This window comes from Patella vulgata, chromosome 3, assembly GCF_932274485.2.
Source record: "Patella vulgata chromosome 3, xgPatVulg1.2, whole genome shotgun sequence".
NCBI lineage: Eukaryota > Metazoa > Mollusca > Gastropoda > Patellidae > Patella > Patella vulgata.
In genome coordinates this window covers 5,695,098-5,711,507 of record NC_065881.2, presented here as the reverse complement: position 1 = coordinate 5,711,507, position 16,410 = coordinate 5,695,098, and the positions used below count along the sequence as shown (strand labels likewise).

The 16,410-nt window shown below is 34.9% G+C and overlaps 1 protein-coding gene across 1 annotated transcript; it reads left to right on the top strand.

Annotated features, from left to right (window-relative positions):
- The first annotated feature begins 441 nt into the window (after positions 1 to 441).
- On the top strand, positions 442 to 11,484 carry LOC126814816 (uncharacterized). Its single transcript, XM_050540195.2, has 5 exons — positions 442 to 555; positions 4,495 to 5,800; positions 6,388 to 6,542; positions 9,020 to 9,233; positions 11,051 to 11,484. Exons 2-5 carry the CDS (start codon positions 4,567 to 4,569, stop codon positions 11,452 to 11,454), a joined length of 2,007 nt encoding a protein of 668 aa, XP_050396152.1. The 5' UTR covers positions 442 to 555; positions 4,495 to 4,566; the 3' UTR covers positions 11,455 to 11,484.
- Positions 11,485 to 16,410: the final 4,926 nt, after the last annotated feature.

Sequence of the window (16,410 nt, the reverse complement as noted above, 5' to 3'; positions counted from 1 at the left end):
TCGCTTGTCCAACCTCGTGGGTTTTCCCCGGGTCCTCTGTTTCCCCCCCCCCCCGCTAAAGATCCCTACGCTCAGGCGAATTATTGAAATAAAATTAAACCATATGTTAGTCCCGAAATGTGTCGAGTGGACATTAAACCCCATCTCTCTCTCTCTCCCTCTTTGATTTTCATTTGGAGAATCTAAGCTTATTTCTCATATTTTTATATTCAGATCTTTCTATTATATAATTTTTCTTTTGAAAAATGATAATACCTTGCTAATAATGATCCCTTATAAACGGACACTTACTGTTATTATAATCTCAAATGTCATGAAAACTGTGTGTGCTTTCCTGAATGTTATTGTCAATATTTACCCCTGGAGTTACCTTTCTTGACCAGCTGACGAAATGTGTAGTCTTTGTTGTCCGGCCATATGTTAATGTAAATTGTCGTAGCCTGTCGGACTGGTTTAGTCGCGGCTCTTTGTTGTTATTTTGATGCTTATGTTTTGCCATCGTAAGGTATTTTATTTCTGAAAGAAACCACAGACGAGATAGACATTACAGAACAGGTAAAAAACGACCATTTATTGGTAACCTCTTACATAAAAATCTTTGTGGTAACTCAGTGTTATTTTAGTAATGTAAATTTGTCAATTTGTTTTGGACATCTGAAGAGCACTAGTGACAATTATGGCTATGAAATTTCACTTCTGTTTGACCTTAATATTACTATACGATATGCACAGATGCTCTGAAAAGCCACCAGTGCTAGGCGCTATAAAGGAAGCTTAACTAACCAACAATTATACTTGAAAAATGTTGTCTTTTATCAGGTCAGGTAAAAGTTAAAATATATTTAAGTCAAAGCAGGGTGTGTTCTGAAATTGCATAATAGCAGAGCAATGATAATACAATGTATATAAATGGGCTTATTTTGTAGCTATTTTAGTCTATATGGCATCAGATCCAGAACATATTTGACATACTTATCACATGACAATGACTAATTGTATTCCTAAAATGTCAATAAATCCAAGAGAATGTAAACTATATTGTACATGTATGTAATTAAAATATCCAGCTTATGTTTGACCTGTGACACACCAGGAGTTATTGGTGTTGTATTATAAACTGTAATATACAAGTTCAAATTCTTAACTCTTCCTCTATATTAAAGGCTCAATACCACTCTTGTTGTAACTGAATAATATGTCCCAATCTTTATTCTGGTCAACAAATTGTACTATTTTAGAATATTTCAATTAATTGATGATACAAATTTCATCTTAACACACCTTATTTAAAAATTTTGAAAAATTCAACATAATGGTTTGAAACGTCTAACGTAAACTTTTTCAAATGAAACTTCGATTTAAAAATATTTTCGAACCCTCTGGACAAGTAAAATAGGATGAAATGGAAAATTCACACAACAGGTAGGACACTTAAACATCTAGTACTTAGATAGAGATATTATTTATTTTCTGGGGCTTTCAAGCCAGCAAGAGTGTTATTGCCCCTTTAAAGAGAGAGAGAGAGAAGAGAGAGAGAGATTGGGTTTAACCTCCACTGACACAAACATATTGTTCAATTTTATTTCAATAATTCGCTTGCGCGTAGGGGTCTTTAGCAGTGGGAGGAAACCGGAAGATCCAGAGAAAACCACAAGGTCTGACAGCCAGCCCTACCCCATTTCATGTAGTACAATCGGGGAATCGAAACCACGCCAGTTGACTCAATGACAGACCTTATGATTGAACACGCACAATTAACTATTCGGCCATCCCCGCCCCCCACCCCCATCTCTATATTAAATGGAGTGTGGCTCTAATCTTTTGACCCTTAAAATTATAGACGAAATTGGGTCTAAAAGCGCATACATGTATTATTAATGTAATAGGAGTGTATATAAAGTGATTTATATTCATTTTTAAAAATAAATAGACAAGGAGTAGGGTCGCCTGTCCAACCCCGTAGGTTTTCTCTGGGTCCTCTGGTTTCCTCTGGGTCCTCTGGTTTCCTCCTACTGCTAAAGACCCCTACGAGCAAGCGAATTATTGAAATAAAGTTGAACCTTATGTTAGTCTCGAAATGACCTAGTTTGTGTCGCTTAGATGTTAACCTCTCTCTCTCTTTTCTCTCTCTCCTTCTCTCTCTCTCACTGCTAAAGACCCCTACACAAGCGAATTATTGAAATAAAGTTGAACCTTATGTTAGTCCTGAAATGACCTAGTTTGTGTCGAGTAGACCTTAAAACCCATGTCTCTCTCTCTCTCTCTCTCTGTCTCTCTCTCTCTGTACAAGATGACCAGGTTAAATTAAGGTGACCTGTCAACTGAGTAGGTCAACTGATTGATGAAGTGATCTGATGGCTTGACATCTTGTGTATCCTTGTTTGATACCAAACATAGCCTACCGACAACATGTATGACCTATGTACTAATCATATTGAACTTTCACATGAATTAGATCCTTGTTTCACTTTGCTGAACCTTAAGTGAGCGCTGTAATGACCAAAGTTATAATCTGATCTGTATGGAATTTATATGCTTCATTTAAATTTGCGTTTATTATGTCTAGAGTTAAGACCCTTGTTTCACTTTGCTGAGCCTTGTGCGCTTTATAACGACAAAAGTTATAATTCGATCTGTATGGAATTTATATGCTTCATTTAAATTAGTGAAACGAAGAAGCCTATGGAATTTAAGCAATTTGCGTTTAGAGTTATGGCCTTTGTTTCACTTTATTGTACCTTCTGAATGCTGAAACAACGAAATTCATCATCCAATCTGTATGAAATTTAAATGCATTATTAAATTAGTAAAACAAAAAAATCTCTAGAATTTTCAACAATTTCTGTAGACCTAAATCCAGAGTTAAGGCCCTTGTTTCAGTTTGTAGAACCTTATGAGCCATCAAACAACAAAAAGTATAATTTGATCTGTATGAAATTGTCTTGTGAATGCTCCCAATTACCTACAAAAGAATGAATGTGCAACAACCCTTGTCGACCACTCAGACTATTTAGCTGCAGTGGGCGTATGTTTCATTGCCTGGCAACCTATCTTTCTTTTTTTTTTTTTATCAAAGTTGAGTTTCGTGTGTGTCTCAAATAATAAGTTAGATAAAGCTGGGTCAGAAAGAAACCCTTGACTGAACCTCTGACTCATGCTTTATCCATCACAGAAAAGTCAGGTTAAAGTAGTGAGACAAAATACCTGCCCAACCTCGTGGGTTTTCTCCGGGTCCTCCGGTTTCCTCCCACTGCTAAAGACCCCTATGTGCAAGCAAGTTATAGAAATAAAATTGAACCACATGTTAGTCTCGAAATGACCTAGTTTGTGTCGAGTGGACCCAATTTCTCTCTCTCTCTCACTTAATAAAACGAGTTGCACCTTAGTACGATTGAAGTAAAATTATACCATATGTTAGTCACAAAATGACCTAGTTTGTGTTGAGTGGAGTTAAAACCCATTTCTCTCTCTCTCTCTCTTTCTCTCACTCTCTCTTCCTCCCTCCCTGAGACAAGATACATGTATCTTGCTTCTTATAATTCCAAGATAGTGACAAATAAACCTTTCACTCAAAATGATATAAGGACGGTAGAACCCCTACATGTATAACAATGTAAGTGAGTTTGGATCTGTGATGCATCTTCTTGGATCAATGATAAAGTTTAATAGACCCATTGTATCTGATGAAGGTCGATTAGATCTCGCCTAAATCAACCATTAGCCTCTGTTCTTTTTGGGTTAGGAGATCCTTTACTTCGACTTATTTAGATTCTTGAGAAGACACTTGTCACATAGAATTCTTCCATCTATCTCACCGCTTAGTTTTTAGCAGTATTTCTCCAATATTTCTAGTTTGCTAGGGAATAAAGCCATGAAATGAAAGGAGGTTTAACGTCCTACTGTTTTGCTCCGACTGGGCTAATGAAAAACACAACACAATCTGTAAGGAATACAATCACTGGTTTATACACATACAGCACAACATTTCGATAAGTATTCTCTTATCATTTTTAAGTACAAATGAAAATTAGTAAACTAAAAGGTAATATTTTTAGTCCTATTTATAGACAGTGCTATGAGGTAAATTTTGCCCGGACAGCAGCTCTATAACTTTCTCTTATATTGAATTCCAACTGCCAAGTGATTTTTATGTGCACGCCAATGTGTACATGGTACCTCGGTTTTTGATCCCATCCATGGTCTTTAGGGAGTTTTGCTCAAATTAGCAAACATTAAAGAACTTTGCAACCATGATCTTTGGCATTGCCCTGCTTTATTCATGCATTTTTTTGCTTAATTGCATGTGTGTCTTTTGATTAATTCCTGAATATTTTGAAAAAAAGTCTCATGAACGTGGAATACCAGATTTTGCCTCCTGTTTGTGATGCCATGACCTGATATTTTGGTGAAGATTCAAGCACAATTTGCTAAAGACCAATTTTTAATCTTATAATGTAATTGAAAATAGATAATTTTTGGGGTTTTTTTTTTCAGATAACACGGAGTGGATAAACAGTAGATTTATTGCACTCTTGAAGAGGCCAGTCAGATCATCCCGTGGATAAGATGCCCAGATCAAAGAAGCAGTCAAAGGCTGGTTTGGTTGGAAAGAAGGATGATCTAGACAGCAGCAAAAATGAAGGCCATTGGGTCCATGTGGAAGGAGCTGAACAACTTCATCAAGATAGCTGGGAGATAGTAGAAGATGATAGCTCTTTGGATGTTGTTCCACAAGAGGATAGTTCTGGAATTATTGATCCCAAGGATGATGAGATTGTTGACATTTTAACGGATAATCTTGCCGGAGGTTTGCTCCCATCTTCTGAATCAATGGATTTTCCTCAAGAAATGGAAAAAAGCTCAGATTTCCAGATTATTGAGATGAAAGATCCAAAAATGTTAGATGAAGAAGAGGAAGAAACTTCCTTTATTGACACTGATGAAATCTTGGAATCTAAAATTTGTCAAGGGGAACTGGTGAAGACAACTCCAGATCTACAATCATTGGAATTCTCCCAGCTGGTGAAGCAGGATTCTTCAGATAGTCAGTCGAGCAATCCACCAGTTGAACAAGTGGTAGAGGCAGGAGCCCAAGAATCTTTAACTGCTGAAGAAATGACTGCAAAAAATAAAGGTGATGGTAAAAAATCCAAAGGAAAGAAGAAGAAGGAGAAGAAAGTTGCTAATCAACCGAACATTGATGAACAGCTTCCAGAACCTTCTGTTGCACTTCAGCAAGTAGAAGCTGAGATTGTGCAGTCAGAAGGCTCAAGTTCAGGTGATAATCAGGAAGTGATCAGTGAACCTGCTGTGGCTGCTGATAAATATCCAGTTGATGCAGCTGATGTTAAAGGCAGCACCAGTGGAAATATTTCAAGCACAAAGCCCAAGAAACAAAAAGGCAAGAAAAACAAAAGTGCTGCCACAAGTCTTCCAGGTAAGGCTAAAGATTCTCTGAAAGAGGAAGAAAAAAATACTTCTGTAGAGGAACAAAAGCAGAAGAAAGAACAAGAAAGATTAGAATCGCTCTTAAAGAAGGAAGCTGAAAAATTTGTAACATATTCTAAAGAAAAGCAAGCTAGAGATCTCTCAACTTTATCAGTTCTTCTAGCAAAAGATGAAACTATTGACAGCTTGAGTGCAAATTCTGAAGATCTTCCAGCTGAAGTCCAGGAAGAACCTGCTGAGCTACAACCTGAACCCATTGTGTCTGAAACACCTGGGTTAAAATTAGATCGAAGATCATCTGATAGAGAATCGAGTGTTAGTGTTGATGATCTCGCAGATGTAGATGATGCAGGTAACTTTATTCTGCTACTGCATTATCTAAATGTATTTTATAGCTATCTCATTTATTCTTTGCATGTAGTTTTACTACTTTATTTAAAAGATCCCTTGTTAGTGATGCAGGACGGAGGGACTGACATGGGCAGCTTTCTAGTCATTCGGGAGGGGCGAAAAACCGAGGTTCCGTGTACACATTGCATGCACGTAAAAGATCCCTTGACAGTTAGTATTCGATATAAGAGTATGCCATAGTGACGCTGCCCAGGCAAAATTTCACTCATAGCACACTGTATGGCGTATGCCCATCTTCATTAGCCCAGTCGGAGCAGAACAGTAGTACGTTAAACCCCATTTCATTTCATTCCTTAACCATGGTCATTAAGGCCCTAGGGCCTCTAGATTAGTAATAAGTCCTGACCCTCAAAAGAATATCATCGACAGCAATGTCTAGAAAACAAAAATTGAGATGAAATATGACAAAATGCCTTTCTTGAGTGTCATGATTTTGCTAGTTCCCCAATGTTCATTATAATATTTGTTAATGTTTATTGTGAAAAACTCTTTATAAATTACTAAAATAATCACCAATTTTATGTTCAGCTTCTACCCAGGAGAGCAATGGAAGTCCCAAGCTTTCTAAATCAGCGAAACGCAGAAAGAAACAAAAGGCTAAAATGGCCAAGGCTATTGAGACATTCTCCAACCCAGCTCTTCTGATGGAAAAATATGAAAAATCTTTTGGTGAGCCATATGAGGTGAGTATTTAACAGTATGTGACCAGGGCTAGTTAAAAATATTTAACTAGTTAAAAAATTTTTAACTCATTAAAAAAAATTAACGTTAAAAATTTTTTAACTACTTTAAAAAATTTAACTACTTAAATTTTTTTAACTCATTATTTTTTTTTAACTCATTATTTTTTTTTAACTCATTAAAAAAAATTAACGTTAAATTTTTTTAACTAGTTAGAAAAATTGAACTAGTTAGAAAAATTGAACTAGTTAGAAAAACTTGACTGCTTAAAATAATTTAACTACATAAAAATTTTTAACTACTTAAAAACATTTTAACTACTTACGAAATTTAAATGGTTAAATTAAAGTTACAGTTTAAACAAGGAAATCTACATGTATCTCCTGTGAGTTCTGTATGATTATTTTCAACTTATGGACTCGTTCGTATATGAACAGAGATGAATGTCTTTATGTAAAGAAACGGCATCTTCAATCGTTTTCTTGCATGAAAATAGTAAAGATGATTAAATATATTGGATAATTCTGTAGTGTCATATTGGATAAACATGAATATCTTTCATTTGCAGACGTTTTTGCTATTTGTTTTTGTTCTATTGTAATTTTGACTTTTTAACTAGTTAAGCCAAAATTTGTCTCAGCCCAGCCCTGTATGTGACCTATTCATAACAATTTAAAAAGAAAAAAATGTGACATTTTTGAAGGCAAACTGTTAGTGAGGATATTCCTAGAATAAAACAACAATGTAAAAAAATACTTTCTTTATGGGTTGGTCAAGTTTAAACCATACAGGATTTCCTGGTCCAGTTAAAAGTTGTATGAGTAAGACTACTTATCTCAACTATATAGGGAAATTGATATATTATAAATGTTATAGTTTTAAAAGGAATTTTGTAATTGCTTGGATTAAACATACATTAATGTACATTATGCAAGAGATAAATCTGTCTATTGCAAGTCTTTCTTTATAACTAAAATGTTATCTAAATTATTAATTAGACATTTATTAACATGACAAGAACATAATAAACTCTTGAGGGATCACGGTGGCTAAGTGGGTAAGACGCTGGCTCGCTAGCCTGGAGGTCGGGTGTTCGATCCCTGCATTGGCCGAGAAAGTTCATCCCTTGTCAGTCATGCAGGATGGAGGGCCTGACAAGAACAGCTGTCTAGTCGTTCGGATGGGACGAAAAAACCGAGGTCCCATGTACACAATGTCCGGGCAAAATTTCCCTCATAGCACACTGTATAGAGTATGTCCGTCTTCATTAGCCCAGTTCGGAGCAGAACAGTAGGACGTTAAACCCCATTTCATTTCATTTCATTTTATCAACTCTTGATGTCATCACTAGCCTGCGATATTTAGCGGATTAAAATACATTTTTATGAAAATAATTAAACGTAAAAATGGATAATCGAGACTATGTTTTTTATAGTACCGACTTTAGTAATGATGATCAAACCTCAAAAGCTACTATCTCGGTTCAGAGTGGAAAAATTTGACTGAAATTTTCCTCATATTCAATTTACGTTAATTATTATGGTTTTCTTAATTAAATGTTAAAGAGGCATTATTCAAGAGCTAAATCTGCCTTTTGATGGTCTTTCTTTAGGCCTTAAATGTTATATAAACTATTAATTAGACTTTAATTATCTTGACAAGACCATAATCAACTCTTGATGCCATCGGAAAAATCTGATTTTATGAAGATCAGAACAGTTTGCGGGAGCAACGGTGGCTAAGTGGGTAAGACGCTGGCTCGCTAGCCTGGAGGTCGGGTGTTCCATCCCAGCATTGGCCGAGAAAGTTCATCTGGATTTTCCGACATGGTTTCCCCTTGTCAGTGATGCAGAACGGAGGGCCTGACAAGGACAGCTGTCTAGTCCTTTGGATGACACAAAAAAACAAGGTCTCGTGTATACATTGGAATACACGTAAAAGATCCCTTGGCAGTTGGAATTCGATATAAGAGTAGGCGATAGTGCTGCTGCCCGGGCAAAATTTCCCTCATAGTACACTGTATGGCGTATGCCCGTCTTCATTAGCCCAGCATAGGAGCAGAACAGTAGGACGTTAAACCCCATTTCATTTCATTTAGAACAGTTCGGCCATGTAATGTTTTGATTTAAAAATGGAGAAGTGAGGCTAAGCCTCGAATAACCAGCATGGTGGTTACGATAATAAACAATCAATGCACAGATCCTGTCAAAACTGCAAACAGTGATAACTTCACTCAGATAAAGTAATTTGAATGAAATTTTTAATATTTTCATTTCACATGATCTATTTTTGAACTATTATAGCATGAACGGCCAGTTCTTTATCTAAATTTTACATTATGTATCTTTAAATAACCCATCTGAGTAGCCTACATCTTAACATGGGTTAAGATAATGTCTGAAAAATGTAAACAATGATCAACTACTTTGATAGAAGTTTGTAAAAATTGACGGTTAATTTAGATTTTGTGTTTTTACAGTCTCCAGAAATTGGTTCAGGTGATAGCCCACTACCTGTTATTGATAATTTGACCTGTCCAATTTGTCTAGAGGTGTATCATCGTCCACATCTAGTCCAACCTTGTGGTCATATCTTCTGTGAACCGTGTCTTCGTCGATTGACCACTAGAACGTGTGCTGAGGTTCCTTGTCCTATGTGTAGGATAATTATTATATCATGCACTCCTGATGATGGTAAGTGGAAATTAAGTATTGTTTAATGGTTGAGAGCGAGACATTAAGTGATATATTTCAACAACAAGAGGACTATAGGCCCGAGTGTTTTTACAATATATTACGCAACGTCTTAAGCTCGGGACCATTAAATGACTTAAAATACAGACATACTGCACGTGCCTTTACAGTGAAATACGTCACGCGAGTCCAATATTTCACTAGTATAAATAATGTATAATTGGCAAGTTGCCCGTGCGATTATTTGAAATAATGATACGCCAACATCAAAGTATGACGTCACATATGTATTTTAAATATGTATAGTATACTCCTCCCCCCCCCCCCCCCCCCAAATTTTTTTTACATCCCGTCAATCTAATTAAAAAACACAAATCCTATTTCGTTCCGTTTTTTTTTTTAGTTTAAAATTTCGTTTTACTTGTCTTTACTACACTAGGATCTGGCTCCATGCTCACAAAGCATTCTCAGACTTAAGTTAAGAATTTACTCAACTTTCAATCACTGTTTATTAGAAATATCTTTGATCCAGAAACGCAAAACTTTGCGCATAGCTTCTTATTAATGCATTTGATACATTAAAACAACAAAAGTTTTATAAGGGGCTATATTTTAGTTGAAATAGGCGAACAATTTTCAGTAAATTCTTAACTTAAGTCTGAGAATGCTTTGTGAACTCCGGGCCTGGAAGAGTTGTTATATAACCCTTGTTCTGGATAATGTGAAGGATTAGCCAATGAAACGGTCTGTTACGGCACTGTGGGTAACCTACTGTAGAAACATCAAACCATAATATTTAATCAAATGACTGACATCATAGGGTATAAAGCCCCTCGTATGACCTTTGCTGACACGACTACTACAACTGGTCAGATCTTCATGTAGTAGAGACCATCGAAAGTATAAAAAAAACGAAACGAAATAAAGATCTGTATTTTGATCAGAATGGTGCTTTTCTGGAAAACATTTACAATTGGTTCATATTCGAGAGACAGTGCAATAGTCTTAGAGTGCCATTTTAAATACCGGATGTAATTACAAACTGTTGTCATTATGAAAGCTTACTAAATTAAAATATTGTTTACACGGAGTTGTAGATGGGATCTAGCAAAAATATTGGCAAATTAATAGAAACAATTAAATGAAAAATTGCACTAAAGGGAGACAACTCAATAAGGGAACATTGTCAAGCTGCCTATGCTAAGGAGTGAGCTGTGTTTATTGAACTATTTATTAGTTTTAGTAAGCACCTGGATTCACTATCTACAAGAAAATATCAAAAACTGTATAAATGTGTGTGTGTGTGTGGGGGGATGGATGGCCGAATGGTTAGCATGTGCGCGTTGCATCAATGACATAAGGTCTGTGATCTGTCATTGAGTCAACTGGTATGGTTTTGATTCCCCGGTTGTACATGACAAGGAGTAGGGTTGCCCTCTCTCTCTCTCTCTCTCTCTTTCTCTCTCTCTCTCTCTGTAGGAATGTATCTGCCATCATCTACTTAGCTACGGCCCTGGGGTTGCTTGGTCAATTGGTTTTATGCATGTGCTTTGGATCATAAGGACTGTCATTGAGTCAAGTGGCATGGTCTTGATTCCCCGCTTGTATGTGGCAAACAGTAGAGAATAAATGAAATAAATTTGAACCATATGTTAGTCCCAAAAAGACCTAGTTTGTGTCGAGTGGACTTTAAACCCCATTTCTCTCTCTCTCTCTTCAATTTATTAACATTTGGATGCTTTGCAGCAGTTTGTGTAATGTCCTGGTTTTTTTTTCTTGCCCTTTTCCTTCTACTTATGAATTAAATTGTTTTTCAGAACTGAGTTCCCGGGTGAGCTTGACTTATCCCGACCGTGTTGCAGCTCGTAATCGAGCCGAGAGAAAGAGTAAATCAAAGAGGAATCCGTTACCAAGAGTCGAACATCAACCTTTAAGCCATGACCTTATTAATCAGATGGTCACGACAACCAGTCGCTCAAGATCTGCTCTTCAAAGAACGCAGTTACCGTTTAATAGAAGTCATATACAAAAACTACTTCTAGTGATCATATGTGTAATATCTTATATATTTACCTCCGTTACAATTCGAGCCATATCTAGTTTTTTAATTAATAGCAATGAAGATACAACTGGTAATTTTTTTGTTTTAATAGTTTTTTGTCTTTATTTTTATTTTATAGATAAGGGTATGAAATTTTTATTAGCTTTGTATGATGGATGATGGTGATTAATTTTAGACTGGGGATTTATTTTTAAGGATATTAATTAATGAGATTAACATTTGTTGTTGGTTTTTATTTCGAGTATAAACTTAATGTTGTTTTTTATTTCGAGTATAAACTTAACGTTGGTTTTTATTTGGAGTTTAAACACAACATTTTTTTTTTTTTTTTTTATTTGGAGTATAAACATACAATTTATTTTTTTGTTGTTGGTTTTTATTTCGAGTATAAACTTAACATTTTTTTTTGTTGGTTTTTATTTTGAGTATAAACTTAGTTTTTATTTCAAGTATAAACTTAGTTTTTATTTCAAGTATAAACTTAACATTTTTTTTGTTGTTGGTTTTTATTTCAAGTATAAACTTAGTTTTTATTTCGAGTATAAACTTAGTTTTTATTTCGAGTATAAACTTAGTTTTTATTTCAAGTATAAACTTAGTTTTTATTTCAAGTATAAACATAACATTTTTGTTGTTGGTTTTTATTTTGAGTATAAACTTATACAAATATGTAGCACGATATCTAGTCTAATACCGATACTAATATTGTAATATTAGGTTTAATCAAATCTTTGTAGTGTTCACTCATAGTCACAATAAATAGAAATATATGTTGTAGGAAACTATGTAATGGTCACTACTCCATCCTCACTTTGTTACCTTGACTGCTTTAGCAATATATGTTATAGAAAAGTACCAATATGTAATGGTCACTTACTCCATCCTAACAAGCTGGATACTTTTGATACTTTGACTGCTTTAGCAATATATGTTATAAAAAGTAACAATATGTAATGGTCACTACACCATCCTAACAAGCTGCATGCTTTTGTTACCTTGACTGCTTTAGCAATATGTTATAGAAAAGTAGCATTACGTAATGGTCACTACACCATCCTAACAAGCTGCATGCTTTTGTTACCTTGACTGCTTTAGCAATATGTTATAGAAAAGTAGCATTATGTAATGGTCACTACACCATCCTAACAAGCTGCATACTTTTGGTACCATATCTTGACTGCTCTAGCAATATGTTATAGAAAAGTGGCAATATGTAATGGTCACTACTCCATCCTAACAAGCTGCATACTTTTGTTACCATGACTGCTTTAACAATACATGTTGTGATAAAGTACCGATAAGTAATGGTCACTTACTCCATCCTCACTTTGATACCTTGACTGCTTTAGACATATAGGTTGTATTGGTCACTTTAGTTACTCCATACTCACAGTTTGAAGGTCTACTGCATAGGCTACTTTTAATACCTTGACTACTTTAGCCAACTATATTACACAATAGGATAAAACTATTGGGACAAATTTACAGTATTCAGAGATACATTCTATGTTTTCACTTCTGTGGTATGATAAAGTTGTCTAATGTAGTCAATGCCTCAGATGTATAATGTATTGGCTTGTTATGATGAAGATGTCATTTCTCCAACTGAATTTATATGAGTTTTTAGATATATATATCTATTGTAGAACTTAGCAACAACTGTCACTGTAACCCGGGTAACATTTAATCTTGTGTTTCTAGTACTAATTTCTTTCACATCCGTTTAATATCAAATCTTTGTTTAAAAAATTTGTAAAAATCATTTAAAATCACCCAAAATCGTCTTATTTGTACTTTTTCAGTTTAAAGCTGAACATTCAATTTTGATAATGAGTGTCCAATTTACAAGCATTTAATTTCGTGATCACTGTTAAAAAATAAACAACCCAGTTGATTATTGATGTATAATGATTAATTTTTGAACAGTGATCATGAAATTAAATACTTGTAAATTGGACATTCATTATCAAAATTAATCAGTCACCTTTACATGTAAACTGGAAACAAGTACAAATGATTTTTACGAATTTTTAGAACAAAGATTTGATTTTAAACAAACATGCTAAATACCCAAGATCAAACGATACCCAAGTTACAGTGATAGAATTGTGTGATCAAAGAACGTTTGAATTTTGTTGGTGCTTTTATAAACCCAGCTAGAATTTGTATGTTTTTGAAGATAGTTTAATCAAGTTATATTGATCTGTCTGGGCGTTATAGACAAGTGTGATATATCTACGTATATTGTGATTTATTGGATTGGTATATATATTTATAGAATATATTAAATAATCGGTTAATTATCTATTGTATGGTTTGAAATATGGCAATTTGGGTGTCCTTTTATTGTATGGTTTGAAATGTGGCATTTGGGGGTCATTTTTATTTAAAAAGGGGGTGATTTCTGAATCTGTGCTGCCATTGTTTTTACTGGGCTCAATTTGAGCAATGCACATATTATCCGGAAATCTGATATTTTGTCAAATAGAGTTTCATGTACATGTATGTCCCATTCTCCTGAGAATCATCGCTTCATAAAGATACATTTTGGGAGATTAGATAAAGTATTGACAGTTCTTGCTATATTAGTTACAAAATAGATAACGTAAATAGAATATGGTGAAAAGTTGGTACAATAAAAAACAAAGTCTTGATTCTTCATTTTTATATTTAATCATCTATCACAAAATGTATTCAAATTCAGTAAATATTGCAGGCTAGCAATGACTCGAGAGTTGAGTATGGTCTGGATAAGTTAATTAATGTCTAATTAATAATTTAGATAACATTTCAGGCCTAAAGAAAGACCCGCAATAGGCAGATTTAGCTCTTGCATAATGCATGTTTAATCTATTGCATGTACAGATATTTCGCTCAGATTTTGTCTTAATAAATCTGATGAAAATGTTCTCCCTATTTTTGACCTTGGTTATATAACAAGCTTGCTTTATAGATTGTTGATAATATATTTATAATGATTGAAATGTGTTGGAATATTCAGATTGTAATATTTTAAAGATGCACTATGTAAGAATTAAATAAAGAGCTGGTTGTTCTTTCTATAATAGTTTAAAGATAGGTAAAACGAAATGAATATATTGAAAATTTCTGTCAAATTACTTTATTCTGGGCGAAGCTATGAACCAAGTATCATCAACACTAATAAACTAAGAAATGAAAAGAAATGGGTTATAACGTCCTACTGTTCTGCTCTGAACTGGGCTAATGAAGACAGGCATACGCCATACAGTGTGCTATGAGGCAAATTTGGCCCGGCAGCGACGTTAGGCCTACCCGTATATCAAATTCCAACCGCCAAGGGATCTTTTACGTGCATGCGGTTGTTTGTCCCATCCTGCACCACGGACAATGGGAAACCACACCGGAAAATTCTTACACAATAATTTATGGAAATTTACATTTGAAATAAAAAAAAAGCCTAGCAATAAAGAGATTTAACTCTTACATAATGCATCTTTATTGTGATTTGTTATGATTTTGTTGATTTATCATTAAAGGACAATATTGGTGTCAGTCATTATTACATATGTGGAGGGAGTTAAAGGACAATATTGGTGCCAGTCATTATCACATATGTGGAGGGAGTTAAACACGTTCCAGATAAAATTTCAACAGAGAGAGAGAGAGAGAGAGAAATGGGGTTTAACGTCCACTCGACACAAACTAGGTCATTTCGGGACTAACATATGGTTCAATTTTATTTCAATAAAATGTGTCAAGTGGACGTTAATCCCCATTTCTCTCTCTCTATATATAACTGACTGAAGTGACGAGTAATAATGACTGACACCAATATGGTTTTTTAAAGAAAGAAGAATTACAGCTTGTTAATTATATTTTATATGGATTGAAGTGTATTGGATAGTTCAAATGATAATATTTAATCATGTCATTTGTTATGAATTTTGTTAATTTGGCATGCGAAGAAAGGAATTGTTATTGTTTATTTAATATATAAATATTATGATATGTATATTTGACTTGCTTTAATGGTTAATAAGATTTGGAATAACTGCAGAATAGATATTGTAGGAGAAAAAAACATAATGGGGTGATACAAGATAATAGCACAATCAAATACTTATCAGATGATAATTTAGATAGAATACTTAACAAATATTTAACAACCAAAACACTTGTCATGGGGTCATCTGAGCATCAACTTTGGTTTTGTTTCATCTGAGCACCATCTGGGGTAATATGAGCACCACCTGTGGACCTGGGATCATCTGAGCCCCACCTGGGATCATCTGAGCACCACCTGTGGATCCAGGGTTATATGAGCACCACCTGTGGACCTGGGATCATCGAGGCATCACCTGGGAACAGATGAGCACCACCTGAGGACCCTGGGTCATCTGAGCACCACCTGGGATCAGATGAGCACCACCTGGGGTCATCTGAGGACCAGGGGTCATATGAGCACCACCTGTGAACCCAGGGTCATCTGAGTACCTCCTGTGGTTAGGTGGGGCATGTGAATAGTGTTGTCATGTAAGGTGGAAAAGGTATTCCATTAGCCTGTGGTTACATGTGCAATGCGACTGGTAGATGTCTGCCGGAGTGGTAGCAATTAACCTGGAATAAAGATATGGGACTATATTATATTGAATCATGTATAATTTAGTGCAATAAAACTTTGGCATTGATTATTTTTAACAGTAGCTGATATAGGAGCCACTTTAAAAGTTCTAACGTTCCTAATAACAATTAAATGTAGATATGGGTATATTTTTGGAAAAAGGTAAGAAATCACTACTTTAACATTATCAATAAAAGTATACAATGAAGTTTAACTCAATAATATTGTTAAGAATACAATCCTGATTATTTTCTAGAAAATGTCCATGTAACTAGAAATCCGTTTTAATTATTGAAATGAAAAATAAACTGATCTATATTAAACATGCCTGGTTTGTTCACTATTAATAACGGTCTCCAGGAGAAAGCAGGGGTCTATTATAATGTGAGCCACGGTCGCTAAGTGGGTAAGATGCTGGCTTGCTAGCCTGGCGGTCGCGTGTTCGATCCCTGCTTTGGCCGAAGGTGATATTGCAGACAAGTCTTTTTTTATTTTTATTATCTTAGCGCACG